The 20,069-nt window shown below is 43.5% G+C and overlaps 1 protein-coding gene across 1 annotated transcript in view; it reads right to left on the bottom strand.

Annotated features, from left to right (window-relative positions):
* Window positions 1–20,069, bottom strand: part of LOC130473185 (adenylate cyclase type 10-like) — a 138,742-nt gene that overhangs the window by 29,604 nt on the left and 89,069 nt on the right. The window contains exons 19-25 of the mRNA XM_056844714.1: window positions 14,637–14,876; window positions 13,627–13,983; window positions 10,427–10,519; window positions 7,945–8,007; window positions 7,770–7,832; window positions 5,398–5,446; window positions 999–1,230 (exon numbers count right to left, since the gene is read on the bottom strand). Of these exons, the coding sequence (XP_056700692.1) occupies window positions 999–1,230; window positions 5,398–5,446; window positions 7,770–7,832; window positions 7,945–8,007; window positions 10,427–10,519; window positions 13,627–13,983; window positions 14,637–14,876 (1,097 nt within the window). The remainder of the gene's footprint in view (window positions 1–998; window positions 1,231–5,397; window positions 5,447–7,769; window positions 7,833–7,944; window positions 8,008–10,426; window positions 10,520–13,626; window positions 13,984–14,636; window positions 14,877–20,069) is intronic.

The following is a 20,069-nucleotide window of genomic DNA, read 5'->3' as shown; positions in this document are numbered from 1 at the left end:
ATTCCAATGGGCGATTTTGGGGGGACCCCTTCTGGGCCACATATCTTGGGCCCCCTGACCCAATCTTTACAAAACTTGGGGGTTCTCGCAAGAAGGGTCCCCTCAAGCTACACTGAATGTTTGGGACCTCTACCTCCAAAAATGCCCCCCCTCGAGCCGTGGAAACCCGCAAATGTGCACACACACACCCCACCCACCCACGGGGATCTCTCTCACACACAAACAGACACTCCCAGTCTCTCTTTCTCTCCACGCACTCATCCACGACTGATTGGCCAGAAGAAGACCCAGCTTGGCCACCGATTGGCCGCGGGAGAATGCTGCTTTGGGGGCGCCGAACTTGTACGAATTTATCCGCCGTCTGCCCGAACTCGCTGAGTTCGGTTCGTTGTTTTCCCGCCTTTTTTGACTTTGGATCTATCCGAAGTAGAAACCACCGAATCAGGGAAAATTCGGCTGTTTTTCTTGTCGGATGGAACTGAATCGACAGCCCTATTAGCAAGTTTGATAAATGGAATGTTATTCTGAATAGAATGGTGAACTGAACTTAATAATGGCTATACTATTTGCCCAGGCTAGCCTGATCTCATCAGATCTCAGAAGCTAAGCAGGGTCAGCCCTGGTTAGTATTTCGATGGGAGACCACCAAGGAATACCAATGTTGCTGTGCAGAAGAAGGCACTGGCAAACCACCTCTGTTAGTCTCTTGCCATGAAAACCCCAAAAGGGGTCGCCATAAGTCATCTGCTACTTGACGGCACTTCACACACACACACACACACACACACACACACATTTGCTTATAAAATATAAGATGAATTTGTAAAGCTTTATATCCAATTTTCTTTTTACTGAATAAATTTTAAATTAAAAAAAGAAGTGCAGTCACACCCAAAAATGTGTTAAATATATCTGGATCCAGGCTGTCCTCTGCCAATAGGGAAAGAAAGATTAGTGGGATTAGGGGACTGATGGGGAAAGAAAGGGGATTCACTGACCATGTAGTTGTTGGAGAGGTGTAGATAGGCAGCAGCGCATTCCAGCAAGTAATAAAAGCCTCGGACATAATTCTCCAGAGCTATACAGTGTTGAGACAAGGGCACAATGACAGACTCAATAATCTCCTCACAATAACAGGAGCCTATGTTGTTGACACTGCCCTTCTCCGCATCAAGTATTTGGATGATTTCATCCAGCCTGGCCAGAAATGTCTTTTCTGTATCTTCCGCTCTGGCAAAAAATGGGGCGGGGGGAGAAGGGTCAGTGGCTCCTGGACCAAGCTTCATCTCTCACCCCAACATGAACAACAGCAGCAGCAACAACAAAAACTTAGAAAACACCCAGAGTTACTGGAGCCTTCAGAACTTTAAGGGGAAACAAGGGTGGTCAGCATGTAGGAATTAACCAGCAATTTAGCCTCAACTATGGGGCTTGCTGGTTGACCTTAGACTAATTACGATCAGTGATGGTCAAACAAGATATGAGAGGAATGGCCATCTTTTCCCTAATGCTTCTGCCCCATTTACTTCTCCGACAGGTGTGTGTGTGGGTGTCTTATTTCAACATAAAAGAAGCATAGCTGCTGAGAACCTCCAGAACCACCCACACACTTCGGTACTGAAGCCTTTAAAGCATGGCAGATCATTCCACACGCTATTGAAACTCACAATATGCAGCAAGAAAACTCACATTCTAGCTGCAGAAATCACTCCAATTACTATATTTTATGTACATTTGGGCATGTTTTGCAAAAGGTTTCATAAGCATTTTTTAATGCACAGGTCAGTGGAAGAAAGCAGACCACACACAAGGGCTGAACAGCACAGGTGGGCTGGGGGACATGGAAACAGTGGCCTTTTATGCATGACTGTTTTCCTCATGGTCACCCTTCCAACAACTTTGGGTCTTTGTTTTGATTATGCATGGCAGTTTCCCATTGTCACAGGTCACTTCCCTCTCCCCCTGCATTTCCCCGTGTTTTCAAATTCAAGATAAACAGGTCTCTGAAAGCACAGACAAAATGCGGGGAAACACAGTGGGAGACCGAGGCAACCTCTGACAGTGGGAAATGGCTTGTATAAACAAAACAAAGACCCGAAGTTGTCGGAGGGATGACCGTGAGGGAAACAGCCATGCATAAAAGGCCAATGACTGGTCTGAAGGCATTTGATGTAACTCTACTGTTTTAGCTAAGGATCGATTTACCCAAGATGGAAACCCCAGACTCTGAAATAGGTCAAACAGTTCCTTCCCCCAAGTACTTCTGTTTAGGGTAACATCAAGGGTTGCCCTTTCAAGAGTGCTTCATGCGTCTATCCATGAACTCTTCCCCTATAAAATGGAGTGTGAACAAGAGCGCCTCAAGTCCCTGTATCTCCTCCTCCAGTAGGGCTACCAACTTACACTTGCTGCAAGTGTAATTGCTGTTATTACCCTCAGGTAAGAATATGAACATGCTACAGTTGTTGCATGTCACTGCCTCCGCTCCCTCACCAGCCATGCTGCTGCGATCCATTGCAGAAGTGGGTCAGTTTTTTCCTGCACTTCCCTGATAACTCCCCAGACAAACTGCCTCACTAGACTCCCTGCTTGCAGAATCAAAAACATTTTAACATGTATAGGGTGTGCAAACTTCTCAGCTTCTTACAGGGTGTTTAGGCCTGACCTCCAGGCTAAGAGCCACAGGGCAAGAGCCCTTGAGCCATAAAATGATAATTCCTGGTCATGGAATTGTACCAGTGCCTTCAGACTGCATATATCAGAAACAGGGTGTGTGTTTTGCACAAATAAGGCATCTTATTTGTGCACAAATAAGGCATCTTATGCATAGATTCCCAACAGGAAAGTATGAGTCCAGCGAGCAATGAACCTCAGGTAAAACTCCTATGCATAAATGACCATTGGCTAGGATCCAACAGAAGACTCTGAGGGCAAAAGGGGAGCCTTATTCTCACTAATTTTGGCCTCCTGCTGCAGACCTCTGACTCCTCCATTGTATTATCCCTGGAGTGGTCTCCTTCCCATCCAGGAGAAGCAGGGGGGGGGGGAATTTGAGCTGCAGCTGGAGAGGAAAGTGAGGAAATCAAGCTTTGTGGATGGAACTCTCTTCCTCCACTGAAACTACCACTATATCAAAGCCTACACATTGCTCTCTTTTTTTCAACATAATTGCCACTCCTCCTCATTCCTTTATTGGCATAAAAACATAATACAGAAGGGTACAAAAGGAATGGAGATATTAAAAAGTGCCCTTTATAGAATAGTTAAAAGACAGTTACATCAAATAGTGCTGTTTGTTGATACTGCTATCTAAATAACTGTTTGGCGGGCTTTTAAAACAAACTTTAAAAACTGTGCCACCGTCTCCAATATATGGGGCAAACGATTGTTCAATAAATAGGAAACGTTAAAAGAATCTGAGACATTCTGTCTGTTAACCAACAGGGAGCTTAAAAATTCGTTACGAGATTCTATAATAAAATAAAACATGAGCAATCGTTTCAACACAATTGTTGCCACAAGGGCAAAGACAGAGGGATTTTCTGAAATCTACCTTCGAGTAACGCAGATGGCAAAACATTAAATCTGGCCAGAGAAATGGATCTACGTCGAGAAGGATCACACAGGTGAGATAAGTATGGGGAGGGCTGATAAAAGTCAAAAGATACCCCTAAATTTGATGGGGAGTGTGTTTTATTAGCAGCACTATTTAGGTCTTGAAGTCCTATATCTAAGAGTCTGCATTTTATCCTTTGAAAAGCTTCTGCCTCAGTAAGCTTAAGCAAGGAATCCAAGTTAAAACCAACAGATTTAATTTTGCCCTCAATATGTTGAAGCCACTTAGAAGCATGTGACTCCATGAGAATATAATAGATAAGGGAAGAGGAATCTGCCTTAAACTCCTTTCATTGTTTCACTGTTGGATTTATCTGTAATGTTTGTGGTTCCTTTGACAATCAGAAACCTAAAATATAACTTGATTTTTCTCTGCATCTTTTGAAATATGTTACATTCCTTGAAACAGTACGATTCAAATACTGCATTACCACTTCCATCCAACAGCCAATTTAGTCTAATTTAGTACACCTTAACAAGCCAAAAGAAACCCAAGGTCCATTAGGAGAGTCAAGGAGCATTTAAAAGGCACTAGTTGGATTTAGCCTTCATATCCTATACCATACTGAAAGCTTCATTTTTCTTGGAGTTCTGAATTTTCTGCCCACATAAGAGCTATGCCAAAGTGATGTAATGGTTAAGGTGTTGGGATTAAGATGTGGGAAATTCTGGTTCAAACCCCCACTCTGCCGTGAAGCTTGCTGGGTGAATTTGGGCCAGTCATTCTCTCTTAGCCTAATATAACCCACAGGAGTATTGTGAGGATAAAATAGAGGAGAGGAGAACGATGTACATTGTTTAAAGCTCCTTGGAAGAAAGGCAGGATAAAAATGTAAAAAGTCAGCCACTAAGTAAACTAATTTAGGTTGTTTATGCATGGGAGTTTTACTTGGGGCTCGATGCTCTCTCATTCCACACTTTTCTGTTGCGAATTCTGAAAAGGCTATGCACCAGCACAATCACCAGTTCAAGTCTGGAAGCATGAGTCCCTGCCCCTTGAAAATGCTGCTTAGTATTTGGCTGTAGTGCTTACGGTTAGAAAAATGTCCAGTTCCCCTCTCACCACCAGAAACCCAAGTGCTGTGTTAAAAAGCATTTCACAAAAAGGAGCTCTTTTAAAAGAACGGAATGGGGGGGGGGGAACCCAAGTGTCGTTTTAAAACCCATTTTTATGTGACAAATCTACTCACAAAGAACTCTGGCTGGGAGACGAAAAATCAGGAAGCGTTTGAGTCCCCGCCCCTTGAAACGCTGTTTTGTAATTGGCGGTAGTGTCAGTTCCCCTGTCCCCCTCTGGCTTGTGTATGGAGAGGAGGACGATTTGACATGGGCTGATCTCAGGAGAGATCGAAGAATCGGGATTTAACAGCATCGGGAAGACCCGGGATTTGAGAGGGCTGGCCACAAGGTCATCTCTGAGGGACAGAAAACTCATGTATAACACCAAGGAACAACTGGGTCCAGGGGCAAACATGAGTCCTAATACCCATGCATAAAAGGCCATTGTGTACCTACTGGCAATTTCTAACCCTTCACAACCACCAGGTGTCATCTAGATAAGAGGGCATAGTAGGCACAGTCTATCTTGAATGACTCAAACAAGGAAAAGCACAGGAAAATTCGCACACATTTAAAACTGATACCATACAATGAGATTCTGTGGGTATGAAGACATCATGGTAGGGCTGGGTATAAAAATGTACATTGAATAATCCCTCAGAGTCTGATCAAAATACTGCTCCCCACTTATATCCCTGAAGATAAAAGTCTTTGCCACCACACCTAAAGAAGTCTTGCACATTTATCTGTGCCCGGGTGGGGTCCAGTGTGCCTAAGTGAAAAAGAAAGTTAAGATATAAATTCATTGGTCCAGAACACATTCTGTGGTTTCTTCACAGAGTAAGGGATATAATTTATAGATACAAATACTACAACCCACCAAGCATTCACTTCGACTGGCCTTCTACTGAAGTCTCAAATGGAAGTTGCAAAGCATCTTCATTTTCTGGGGTGTATGCAGACAGTTTTTTCCAGTCAGTCTTGCCCAGTTCTTCCCAATTTTTGCCCAATTCTGCTCTCCACCCCACACAGCTTTGGTCCATACAGGTCCCATGGTCTCCAGCACAGTCTTTTTGGTTGTCAAAGAGAACCCCTTTTCTTTTTCTCCAACAGAAAAACGAGTTGGAAGGAGCCAAGGGTGGTCTAAAGATGACCCATTTTCACCTTCAGATTGCCAGAACAGCTACTTTCCCACGTGAATGATGGCATAGTACAGGTGGGGCCAAAGTGGGCCTTTCCTGATGTCACTCAACCAGATGGCATAGGGAAGGACATTTGTGATGTGCCCCATGGACAGAGTTGTATCATTCAGAGGCACTATGCAGCTTCATGGGATCCTGTCAAAGGAAAGCACCCCCCAAACTGTAGCAACTCTGTATGAAGGGGCAAGGGGCAGAATCTCAGCCAGTTGATAAATGGCAAAATAACTAAGACCCCTAATAAGCACTGAGCTGAAACAGAGCATTTATGTTTCATTAACCCCTTCCTCCCAGTGAAACAAATCAACTAATTTTCCAATTTGGCGGGCACATGTACGAAAGGACAGAATTTTAATCCTGCAACTGTATAACACCCCAACTTCAGCATCCCCCCACCCTGTCATATACCCTCTTTGCTGGTCCCTGCTATGTTTTAAAATCTGTTTGGAGGCCAGCTGGCTACTTCTTCACTGCCATTTTGTTTTAAAACCAGCCATCTTTATTGAAACAAAGAGGTGGTCCTCCCATTTGGATCCATGATGGCATTTATTTATTTAAAACATTTTTATGCTACCTTTCTACTCGATCAGGCTTCCTAAGATGGTGACCATGAAAATATTTGAACAATTAAAAACAACATTTAAAATTATAAAATAATTCAATAAAAACACATAAACATACAGCACCAGAACCAGGGAGGAGGCCAATAACTGTTACTGGGGATACGTGCCAAGTCTTCACCCACCAGCAGAAGACAGACGAATCTCCCTGAGGAAGGAGTTCCAAAGTTTTGGTGCCACAACTGAGAAAGCACTCTATTGGGTTGCCACCTGTCTAGCCTCAGATGGTGGGGCATCCAAAGGAGGTCCTCTGAAGATGATCAGAGTGAACAGGTAAATTCATATAGGAGAAGGCAATCCTGGCTTAGAGTATGTTGGTTCTAGGCTGTACACGGCTTTAAAGGTCAATACCAGCACCCTGAATTGAGCCCTGAAGCAAACCAGTGTAGATGGAATAAGGCTGGAGTGATATGGTCCCTATGACCCACCCCAGTCAACACTTGGGTCACAATAACAGGGGTGCTGCTACTCTTGGGTGATAATTTAAAATATGAGGTTTGTTTCTTGCTCATAAGCAATAGTTTAGAATCCTAGTATGTGACACATCCCTTTAAGCAGTCTTCTGACATCACAAAAATCTGGACTTGTTACCGACTCTCTCCCCTAATCCTTCAGCTGCTCACTCCCTCCACTATCTTGGGGTCCCAGCTCTGTGTACTAAGGCTGCTAGACACACCTTTTGGATTTGGGATAAACCTTCAGAAGCTGCCAGCCCCAGAAGATCCTTGGGACACACTGATTCTATCAACATTGATGGAGTCTCACTCCTGGAATATTTGTACCACTGAACCGGTTCCAGTACTGATATAAGCTGCTTCTGGTCAGCCTCTGAGGCCTGTTCCTTTCGCCCAGAGTAAAATTAAGCAGCTGTGCTTGGATGAGTGAAGAGGCGCCAAGATAAGTGTCAAATTGGAAGACGTTTGCCACTCCTCAAATGTCGGAAGCAATTTTGTTCAGATCTGGAAGAATTTTCAGTACTTGCAAATCGTCGTTTTTCAGGTCAGTTCTGATTAATAAATTTTGGACAGAACAGCCTGGTAATGTATTAAAAAAGCAATCCCCCCCCCCCACTAAGACGACTCAGCTCCAATCAGGAATTATTTTTGCTGGACAGGAATGTGAGTAGATAATAAGTGATTTATCAGGTGGTAGACAGACTCCCTCCTACAAATTTTGGAGTGCAATCTGTCTGTCCCATCCCATACCCGACTGTCTGCCCCTTTTCTGCCCCTTTTACTTTTTCAGTAATAATCTGTTACAGTAAAAATACACCTACCTTTTCTAAACACGTGCATTGATAATTCCATTTTCTTGACCAATGCTGCGGTAGTCATCGATGCTAAATTTAACAAAGAAAAGCATACAGATACTTCCAATGTAATTATATTAAAAAAGGAGGTAAAAGGACTTTGTACGTGTGCAGCTGGGAAAGGGGGATAAAGCATCCTTACCAGAACTTGTTCGCATCCAAGATGGACGTTTAGAAATGATGTTAATGGGAATCGACCCCCGTCCTGGAAAAGAAGCAGAATTCAACAGTATGCTCAGAACAATTCTCTCTTTGAACTTTAGTTACCTAAAAATGCAGTGTTAAATATACTAACATTCTTTAGTAACCTCTATTAACAACAATTCTATTTCTCTGCAAGTCTGGAGTGATACTGCTGTTTATTTAATGTTGGGGTATTCCCAGATAACTTCAAATGTTACATATTTTTGAGAACATTCTACGTCATTGTCCAGTATTTTGATAAGTTCTGGTGGGTTAGAGAGATATACTTTTTGAGTTTTAATCTGCTACCAAAATGTAACTTTTATCAATGATTGTTATATGGATTTTTTAATCAGTTCTTGTAATGGCCTCTATCTGTATGCAATAAACCTGAACCTATTAACAACAGAGTTGTTGGAAGGGAAGGACTTTGTTCTGTTTCTTAGCCTCAGACTTCAGAGAACGATTATAGAGAGCCAGAGAGAGGCCGATCAACGTGATAGGTCAGATCAACGTGCACTCTCTGAATCTCTTTCCATTCTAGCTTAGCTAGCTGGCTAGAATGCCATTCTCTCCTTTCTCATCACAGTATGGATTTCTTATAACAATAAAAAAATCAATTTATTTCTTAAAGCAACAAGCCTCATGTGGACTTTATTCTAAAAACAGCCCTTCTGCTAGCACACAATCACTCCTGCTTACAATGTACACAACATATGCATACAGAGGTGTGAATATCTCTGTTCCTTATGTGAGAAACAAGTTGGGAGGACATATTCCTAAAGGAATGGCATTCAAACTGTAACTGTGAGCATCCAGAAGTAGGGAAAGAGTCCTCCCCATTAAAGGGACCATTTGGACTGAAGCTATTGCACTGGGGAAGAAAGGATTTAACTCTCTCCCTGAGCATTCCTCCAACTGGAAATGTTCCTCCCTCCATCTGATTTTAGCTCTGGGGGGGGGGGAAGATAAGTAGGTAGGTAGGTAGGTAGGTAGGTAGGTAGGTAGGTAGGTAGGTAGGTAGATAGATAGATAGATAGATAGATAGATAGATAGATAGATAGATAGATGGTACAGTGTCCTGCTCCCCACCCCCCATAATGGCTAGAAAAAGCCTAGGGACCCATTTCCAGCTTGCAAATGTTTGCAAACATTGTATTTTGTTAGGTGAACGCTTAAAAAACTTTAATAGGAGTCTTGTTTCAACTCAGAAACGACAGTCTACTCCATCAGTTCCAATGAGTAGATCCTCACAATGCAGACCTTTTATATATAGGAAGTGAGGAAAGAAAGAAACAGCAGGGTCAAATGGCCAGGAAATTCAGGAACTACAGGAAAAAAATGTAATTATATAAAATGCAAATGTTTCTGAAAATTCTCAAGGTTAGTGAAGGGATCAGGAGCTTCACATTTTCCTTCATCATGGGGAACCCCAAAACAATGCCATTTAGACCCAAAAAAATAAGCCAGTTGGCGACAGCTGATTCTTCACTTTCCAACTAAACCAGCTCTTGAGGGCCATTTATGCATGGGTGTTTTACCTGAGGTGCGTTGCTTGCTGGGCCCACACCTTCCTGTTGAGAATCGTATCTTCGGGACTGCCTCTCCTGATATACGCCCCCCCCCGAAGGACACTAAGATTATCCGACAAAAATTTACTGGTGGTCCCTTGCCCTAAGAGCGTGTGGCTGTCCTCGACAAGAGCCAGGGCTTTCTTGGCCCTGGCTCCAGCCTGGTGGAATCATATGCTCTGCCTGGTAACATCAGGGCCCTGTGGGATCTGAAAGTCTTCCGCAGGGGCTGCAAGACAGAGCTTTCCCACCAGGCCTACAATTGAGGACAGCAGCCTATATCAGCTGAATTATCTATCCCATCTTACTCGCCTCCTCCCCGCTTCTCGACCTTACTTGTAGTGCTTACCATGAGAGAAAATCCGCCCCCCAACCCAATTGCCACATAAAAAAGCATTTTAAGAACAACAACAACAAAACAACAACAGAACAATCTGAAGGGGTGGGGGGAGAAAATCCAAGCCTCGGTTTTAAAAAGCCTTTCTTCTGCTCAGAACGAGCTCTGAGGAAGCAGGAAGTATTCCAGTCCCTGCCTCTGGACATGCTGCTTCGTAATTGGCTGTGAGTGAAACCAAGCTTGCGTGCCCCGCACTTTGCCTTATGAATGGGGATTTTACCCGGGCTTTGCTCAGGGGAGATGGAAGAGTCAGTTTAACAGAGGAATGGGAAGACCCGGATATTGTGAGGGCTGGCCACAATGTCATCTCTAATGGACGGAAATCTCATGCATAGCTCCAAGGAACAACCGATTCTGACCGGGGGCGAACGTGACTGAAAGTACCCATGCGTAAATGACTGAGGCTTCCATCAGCAGTGCTAGTCATCCTCTAGTCACACGGTTCTGGCGTCCTTTCAAGAAGCGGGATTTACCTTTACTTGACTTGGGGACAGCATCTGGCTTCTTGGGCACTACTATCTCATCTGAACCGAAACCAATAATTGGGGCCTCATATTCCTCTGATCCTGTCAAATAGAAAGAGGTGCTAATCTGAACACTTCTTGCTGTGGTATTTCACAACTAGGTCACAAGGCATGAACACCCCCCTCCCTTGCCTTTCAGGGCTAACCTTTAAGTTACATGACATGTGCCACACAACCACAGTGCTTCAAAGCAGTGTCAGGAAGGTGCAGGACAGGATTAAGGAATGTTTTTTTTTTTTTTACTTACTTCATTTATAGTCTGCAAGTCAAGGCAGATTACAAAATGAGAAGACAGTGAAATCAAAAAGTATAATACAAATAATTCAGTAAAAACTATGTAATACATACTAAAAACAATGCAAACCAAAAACTGGATGACTAACTGGATATCTAGAGTTATGTCAGGTTTAATAGACCCCACAGCATTACCCCCCCAAAGGTAATTTAGTAATTTTTAGTTATATCTTTGTATTTTGAGGCCTCTCATAATTTGACACCCTATAGTTTACTTAGTGTGTGCGTCATCCATGGGGGTTGGGGTATGGGCAAGGAGGGGTTTAGTCCCCTCAGCGGCTTTCCCACCCATAGGATCCAGACAGACATTTGCAATGGACCCACTGGTCCAGCAGGGGGAGGAGGAAAGTGACTGGAGATTATCTGCATGGGGCAAAAATTGCAAGTGAGGAAGGAGTTAAACAATGCCACCATTTTCCTATTGCAAAATGTTCCCTGCCAATGCTGCTTTGTAAGCAAAAGGTTACACAGAGCCACCATGTAGTTATCACATTATCCTCTCCTCTACCACTTTATCTCCACAATGACCTTGTGAAGTAGGTGAGAGAGTATGATGGGTTCAAAGTCACCTGGCAAGCTTCTATGGTGGAGCAGGGATTCAAACATGGCTGTTCCAGGTCCTAGCCTGACACTCTCATCACTATGTGTTATACCACTCTCCAGATTCTGCATTTATATCAGACTGGTTCAGCTTGGCCAGATATCAGAGTCCTCATGTTCAGAGAAAGAGGACCATCCTTTGTGTTCTGGTCTCAGGGCCCTCTTCAGATACTAATGGGAATGAGTGCAACATCAGCCCTCCTATAGACATTATGAGGTCTCTGAATCAGCTAGGCTACACATTAGACTTGTAATTTGCCCGCTATTGGTGGGCAAACTCCCACTGAGAATCCCCCCATCCCTAGTAGTGTGCAAACAAGCTGGAGGGGGGAATGGGGGAAGGATGTCACAATCTCTATGATTTTCACCACAGAGGTTGGTAAAATCCTAGAGTGTCAGTGATGTCTCTTACAGATTTCAACCACAACTGATTTTGATGCATTGCCAATGACCTTCTCTCCATGCCCCAACACGTCTCTCATGTACAAGCTATGCCCTCTTACTTCCACATATGTGCTGCCAGATTAGCTGGCCATTTGTGATAGGGATAGGATTCTTTGGATTAGGCTTCTCTCTTTCAATTGCAACATGGATGTGAATCGAATGTACCTCAATAAATGTAAGTTTTACCTTTTTGCAATATATTTCTTTGGAGTTTACCTCCTGCATGCAAATATTGCTTTGGCAGCAGCTGGTACCACGACACAAAGATCTTCACTTTGTGACTTAAGGTAAGCTATGGCGGCCATTTTGTGGCTGGATCTACCTCCTGTGGCTGCCATTGAATGGCAGCCATTTTGTGGCTGCATCCACCACACTGACAGAATTCCAAAAGTGCCGAGAGGTTGGGGATCCCTCAACTAATACATATCCCCAATATCTGGAGATCACCTGAGCCCCCCTTCAGTTACTTGCTGGAAATAAGCCAATTTTATAACTAGGCTCTAGGGATATGCATTTGATTATTTCCCATCTGAACATGTATCAGTATTTTGGGGGTATATTTGAGTGTCTGGAACAATATAGAAATATTGATAATCAGGTCCTGAAAAATCCTGGAAATATTTGGGAATATTCAGGGTCAACATTTTAAGATTGCCAGGCCTGATCTCTCCCCTCCCTTCATTGTACAGGTTTCATTTGGCTTGCAACAGTGTCCCTTGCTTAAGTTGGTTTAGTGTGAATTCTCTGGTTTAACATTGATTGTGGTAGATTAGCCTGTTGTTCTGCTGGTATTCTCTGGTTTGGTGTTGGTTTTGTTGGGCTTATTGGTTCTTTTTGCATTTGCACATTTTTGGTTTCTCTTGTGTATTTGGCTATTGGTTTCTTTGCCCTGGAGAAAGCATGGAATTTTTTTCCCATAGGAAACAATGAAGATGAGAAGACAATGAAGACAAGCTGGGGACACCTTATTCAGGGGCTCGTAGAATTGGACCCTGTGGTCCAGTTTGCTTGAAACCTGGGGGGGACAGGTCCTTTAGTGGACAGGAAGGACTAAATACCCAGCAATTTTGCTTTTGTTTGTTTGAGAGCCAGTCACTGAAGACCACTAGAAAGAGCCCACACAGGAAAGAATGGACTCAAAAAATTCCAAAACAGTATCGGAGAGCCAACTAATCCAGAATACTGGAAACTGAATATGAAAAATTCCACATCCCTATTGGGCTCCAGAAGTCAAATGATTTATTAAGGGGCTACTCAGCCTTAAGTCTTTGTTCTGCTCCAACATACTGGAGGAGTGAGGCGAATTTTGTATTCCGGTGATAACACCACTGGTATTTTAGATTAGAAACAGGGGATGTGTTTAACTAGTCTGTTGTGCTTACACTTTTACTTCTCAGTGCTTTTGTGTTCTGCCTGGGTCAACTGACTCCTCAATGACAACAAAACGTATTCCAAAAGCCTACCTATGTCTTCTACTTCTGTCTTCCTTTTTCTCTTACCTGGAATAAGTTACTACCTTTCTTTGAGCATTCAGCCTGCACCCCTTGGTACTGCTATATCCTCAGGGAAAGAAGGAAAGGGTTCACTTTCCTTTGAACTTTCCTTTTTTGTTAACAATCCTCCAGTCCTCACCACAGTTATAGGTGAGCAAAAATAGGTGAGCAGCAGCAATTGTTCCCAAATTACCTGCTGCCAGTAGCAGTCAAAGACTCTCTCACCCACCCCATTTTTGGGGTTCCCCAGCATTCTATGATCAAGGAAACCCCCACATCATCAACACAGACTTGTGGAAATGAAGAACTTCACCTTACCTACAGTTCTCAGTGTAGTAGAAACAATTTCTGAGGCAGCATCACTCACGTTGTCTTCTACCTCATTTCTAAGATCCTCCGACTCTATTTTCCACAGCATGCCATCCACAGCATAGCGGTGGAAGGCAATGAAATCCCCTTCTCCACAGTACTTGCACTGGTGAGCATCACCTTCCAGATGACTGGCACACTTGAGGTGCAAAGCTCTTTTCTGGCTGTTGAGCCAGAGTTCATAGGCCGTTTCCTTCAACAGCGGTGTGCAGAAACCCATGAGCTTGCATTGCATCACTGCCTCCTCTTGCTTGATCCGATTGGCAATGACTGCTCCAAGATCTGAAAGACAAGTTGGCATTTGGCCTCAATATTTCATTCTGTCAAACTGCTACGTCCTTCCCCCCCAAATCTACTGTGGCGAGAGGCTAAAAGCAAGAACAGCTTAACTCTTCTTATTGGGTAGATTCTAAGTTGATTTTTCGGCCCAAACCTAAAGCCATGGTGCTCATGTTCTGCCATGCTTTATGAGATGGGGGCAGGAAATAATCCTGCCTATACAATACCGCTCATGTAAGACCAATTGATTGCCAGTTTATCAATCTATGAACATACATGAAGCTTGCCTTATGCTGAAACAGACCATTCATCTATCAAGGTCAGTATTGCCTACTCAGACTGGCAACTGCTCTCTAGGTTCTCAGGCTGAGGTCTTTCACATCACCTTTCACATCACCTACCTGATCCTTTTTCACTAGAGATGCCAGGGACTGAACCTGGGACCTTCTGCATGCCAAGTAGATGCTCTAACTCTGAGCCACAGCCACTCCCCATTTGCTTTATCCTGTCCTTTCTTCAAGGAGCTCAGGGAGGCAGATATTTTGTCTCCTGTTTAACTTGATATGTACATACAGAAACACTTAAGGATCTTCCTGCATAAGCATGCAACTTGCGTGTCTCATACGGTTTCCTAAGAATGTACCTACCTGACATTGTCAAAGGTCCAGCCTCAATGTTACAAAGTTCCCGGGAGAATACATCCCATTTGTTGCTAGTATTCTGCATTTTTCCTTCAGTAATACACTCAAAGATATGGGATTCCACCAGGGCTGCTAGCGTCTGGTTCATCTTCATCTTGGTCCATTCAGGAAGGATATGGAGGAGCAAATCTGTGCTGAAAGTCACACCAATGATAGCTGCACATTTCACCACCATCTGCTCCGATGGGCTCATGTTGTCTAACTCCGCCAGAGCAATCCCTATCCAGAAGGAAATCAAGTAATGCAATACAGACAGAAAAGCATTTGTGAGGTTTAAGAACACGTCAGAATTTTGGCAGCAGTATTCCAAAGGGAAGATGACTGGGGAAGGCACTGGCAAACCACCCCATAAACAAAGTTTGCCTAGTAAACGTTGGGATGTGACGTCACCTCATAGGTCAGGAATGACCTGGTGCTTGCACAGGGGACCTTTACCTAACCTATTCCAAACATGTGGATTTGGTTTTTTTTTAATGCCACATGGGAACAGAAGAGCAGAACTATTTAGATACATGATAACTGCGGCAAGTGGTTTAATTGCTCTTAACTGGAAATAAGAAGAAATACCATCAACAGGAAGCTGGCTAGAAAAGTTAGCAGAATATGCAGTGATGGCCAAGATGTATTTGTCATGAACAAAAGACTGCGGGAAGAATTCCAAAAGAACTGGAAATTGTACTATGATTATGTGGCAAAATAATGTATGTGTAAAGAGTTTGTAAAAGGAAATGTTATTGTAGATAGTAAATAGTGATGATAAGCAAATTAATGTATGTACATTTAGAAGAATAGATCTCCTTCATAGCTTGGATAACTATATATTTTAAGCATCACAAGATATTATAATTGTTATATGATATTATGCAAATAGGCAAAAGCTTATATTAACAGTGCTAACTATAATACGTTTGCAGAGTTATACATAAATATACTGATTGGGTATAGTATACTATTATTCTTATATAACAATAATTGTAGAATGATAATTAACTATGGCAATTTATTTAGCTCGTGTGAACGTTTGAGTATATGTCTGGGGTTTTTTTTTAATTTAAAGAAAATATTTTTTAGAATAACGCAAAAATAGATTAACTTAGATCCATTGGTTCTCGTAGGTTATCCGGGCTGTGTAACCTTGGTCTTGGTATTTTCTTTCCTGACGTTTCGCCAGCAGCTGTGGCCGGCATCTTCAGAGGAGTAACACTGAAGGACAGTGTCTCTCAGTGTCAAGTGTGTAGGAAGAGTAATATATAGTCAGAAAGGGGTTGGGTTTGAGCTGAATAATTGTCCTGCAAAAAGTAACAAAGGTAATGTGCTAACCATTGTCCTGTAAGTATCAAGATAATGTGCTAAGGAGGGTGTGGTATGTTAATATGGAACCATTGTATCCTGAAGTGATCTGTTAATGTGTGAAATCCAAAGCTAATCTGCATGGCTATTGTTGACTGTAGTCTTTGTTAGTCTGGAGGTTTTCAAGACAGGAAGACTGGACAATTCTACCAACTATTTTGTCAGATTGCACAGAGAACCCATTGAAATTCATAAACATCAGCACAACTTTAACAGAAAAGAAGAGAGTTTAAGAATGAATAAGGCTTGGCTTCCTGTCTTGCTATATGTCACAGGTCGTGCCGGCAGAAAGGACTCAAAGGCACCCTGACCTGGCACCCTGAGCCGGGTGGGTAAGAGGCGGGCAACACCCCATCTCTCCCCCCTTCACGAGGCACGGCACCAGAAATGATGAAAGAAAATACCAAGACCACGGTCACATAGCCCTGATAACCTACAAGAACCAATAGAAAAGCAATGTCCAAAGGCAATGTTCATAGCAAAAGTTTGTAAAGGCAGGAGTGGCTGGAAGTAAAACCTGGAAAACTCAATTGATCTCAAAAAAATACATCCCATCTCAAAATACGTCATTTCTTGCTACTGAAATCCAACAAACAATTTAACAACATTAAAAAGCCAGCAAGGCTTGGCAACATTATAACTTAAAGAATGTCAGTGTGTGGGTGCTTATGCAGACTCTGTCAGTTGAAGACAAGAGGAAAGACAGAGAAAAGACAGAGGAAGGGGGCAGATTCTCACGGCTAAAGGTGAGATTCCTGCTTATGTACACAGGCAGTTGATAGGGCCACAGGTGAAATACCTTTTTCTGTGGGCCATAATTCCAGGAAATTCCTGGAGGTCCCTAAAACAGCTTTATTGAAAAATCCAGAACTTAGGAAGGACAGTTGGAAGAAGCAGGAACACATTTGAACAAGATACATTAATGGAAGAACACATACTTCTAAGACATTGCATAATGCATGATACATAGCAGCAACATCAATCCCGCATCGGTACATTTTATAAAACAACACCAACATCCCTTTATCCTGTCTTCAAACAAAGCATCCAAAAAATCAAAAGTCCTTTGTCAACTTTGAATGGAAACATACACAACCTTTCACAATAGTCATACAATTGAGATCATTACAAAGAGAAACACCAGAGAACTCAGGCAGTCTAGAATAGGCATGACTGCCACAGAATCAGAACTAAAAATCACCAGAGTCTTTCCACAGGAGCTGTAAAACAAATGAGTCTGAGACACAAACAGAAACATACTGAAGCCGCCCCCCTTTGCTACTGCAGGGCGGGGGAGACAAATCCACAGTCTTAGGCAGGAGGCAGGAGGCCCCTCTCGAATGACTCCCAGTCTAAGCCACAGGAACAATGTTAACATATAGATACAGTCATTTGCTGAAAAAAAACTTCATCTGGTATCAGGAAAAATAGGGTACGTTGAAATATCTGGAACCAGACTGTAAAAGACAAAAATATCAAGAGCCTACACAGGCCTGTAAGTCTATAGTGGCCTGGAAAAACAGAGTGCCCTTAATGTCTATAGAGCTTAGCTGAAAAAGTAGAAAAGCACTGTCCTTCAGTGTTACTACTCTGAAGATGCCTGCCACAGTTGCTGGCAAAACATCAGGAAAGAAAATACCAAGACCTCGGTTACATAGCCCGGATAACCTACAAGAACCAATAGAAAAGCAATGTCCAAAGGCAATGTTCATAGCAAAAGTTTTTAAAGGCAGGAGTGGCTGGAAGTAAAACCTGGAAAACTCAAAAGACAATTAAGTCAGTTATTGCATGGAAAAACTATTGACATAGAGGGACTTCATAGAGGATTTTCCTCCCCCGCCCCTTCACTTGTTTTTTGACACACAGGAAACAGTGACGCTGATATGCTCAAGAGAGCTGTTGACAGACTAATGAATATCTCAGAACCTAATAAGCAAACATTGTCACTTTTCCCAAACACTCAAAAATCTTCTTTGCTTGCTTCCGGCCATCAGGAGAACAGACCAAAAACCCAAAAGATGTTTCTCGTTGCTTGTGGGGTGGCAATTTCTGCAAAGTTCTTGCCAAACCTTATTAACTTTCCAAGCCTCCTCAAGCCTCAAAAGGGTGTTTTCCTCCTTTTTCAAGCACATCCCAGGTGCTGCACAGACCAGAACAAACTGCAAGCAAAGTTCTGACCCAAAAAATAGCAGTACCCAAAGGTCATCTAGACGGTCCACAAGCAGAGGTTGTATTTTCCCCAAACCTCCAGTCAAAGTCACGAAAACTAGGTGCACGCCAGGGGCAAGGAAGGCATAGATGGTGGCAGACCATATCCCCAAAACTGGCAGGCTGTAGTGAAAAAAAAGGGGAAGCCCGCTTCCAAGCAGGGGTGTGTGTGTGTCTGCAATCTTTGTGCATCTGGAAACAGCTCAACTAGATGAAAGGTTGCCAGGACTGCATACCTGGTGAGGCCAGGATCATCTGTATTGCACATTTCAGAATCGGTGGATGGAAGGCAGCTGTCAAGACCCCTTTGTCTGGCTGGTCCTTCCAAGAACTGGCTTTGATGCTAGGAAAGTTGTCTTCAGCCCTCTTGTCATCTGAAATTTCAGATGCTTCTCTTGAATCTGAGCTTTCTGTCGGTGTTCTACTCAGTTCCATATAACAAATAACATTCTGTCCTGAATGCGAGAGCCTGGTTTTCATACTTATTTCAAGCAGATTGGCATATAGCAAGAGACAGTTCAGGTATTTCTGGATTCCCTGATGATATATATAGGCTGTGCCCTGGGTTTGGGAAGCAATTGCAGCAGGTGAAATATTCCAAGCTGGACCAGAAGGGTTTTTTCCCCTTTAGCTCATAGTCAGAAAAGTATGTAAAGTCTTTAATGCAACCGTGTTGCTGTCCATGTCAGAGAGAGTGGCACTCAAAGTTCTGAGACAAAAAACAACCTCTGGAGGTCCCTGAGCAGAGTTTTCACCTCCTAGGGCTATCAGAGTCACAAATTGAGGAAACCTGCACCCGGGAAGACATCCTGCAGTACTTTACTTGTGTATCTGAAAACAGTTGAACTAGATGCAGGGCAAACTCTCTGGCACTGGCTGGGCTTGAACGTGCATTGCTAAGTTCTTGACCCACTGTCCTTGCTGCATCAGAATTTTTCCCACATCTGGGCGCTGGGCACTCTAGCTGATGAAAAGTAACTTTGGAACGGCAGTCGGAGGGGACCTGTTGAGACTTAGAAGAGGGGGAAGATGGACTGATCTTCAGTTGAGCTGGGCCGCTGCAGGGCTGGATGCAATGTCTGGAACGGAGCAGTTGGCTGCTTCGGGGGATCTCAGAGGGGTCCGGCCACAGCCGGGATGGCTTTTACTCAGGGCATCCTGAGTACAGTTAACTCTGGAACATTGGTAGGCACTCAGTCTATCAGGGTGGGGTGTACTTTTCTTAAAGTTCATGCAGCAAGGGGCAGCCTCAGTCATTTTAAGCTCCAGGCAAAGCTGACTTCTTGTGGTGGGTAACTCAGTATCAGGCTGCCTGGATTCCTTTGCGCTGTGGTTACTGGGGAGGCCACCGGGCAGGTAATTACAGAAGCTGGAAGCCAGGCAAGGGTTAGTGCCTGTCAGCTGCAGAAGGCATGGATGCACAGAGCTGAGAAATACTGGGCTGTGAGGCTCGGAGGGGGGTCTGAGGAGGCTGCTTGGGAGGACTGAAGGGAGGTCTGCTTTTCCAGAAAAGTCTGGTCAGCTAGGCTGCTCCTGGTACATGTGGGAGCCGGAGGAGTAATGTCTCTCAGGCAGAGTTTTATCTCAAGTTCCTACGTTTCACTTTCCCAGATGCCTGTGATCGTATACTGAGGAAAAGTTACTCACAGGCTGTGGACTACAGTATGCATTTTGGCTGATGCTTTGGGGAAGCAGAGATTTGCCGCTTTCAGCATGCTTGTGTACGAAGACAATCGTCTATGTTGTGGGGTGGGGAGGTGAACATCCCCCCTTTTCTGCCTCGGAAAACCCTTGATGTCTCTGTGAAAACTGAGACTTGGCATTTTCTACTTCTCTCTCTCTCTGTCTCTTCCT

This window comes from Euleptes europaea, chromosome 2, assembly GCF_029931775.1.
Source record: "Euleptes europaea isolate rEulEur1 chromosome 2, rEulEur1.hap1, whole genome shotgun sequence".
In the NCBI taxonomy this organism is placed as follows: domain Eukaryota; kingdom Metazoa; phylum Chordata; class Lepidosauria; order Squamata; family Sphaerodactylidae; genus Euleptes; species Euleptes europaea.
This window is presented reverse-complemented; position numbering and strand designations above follow the sequence as displayed.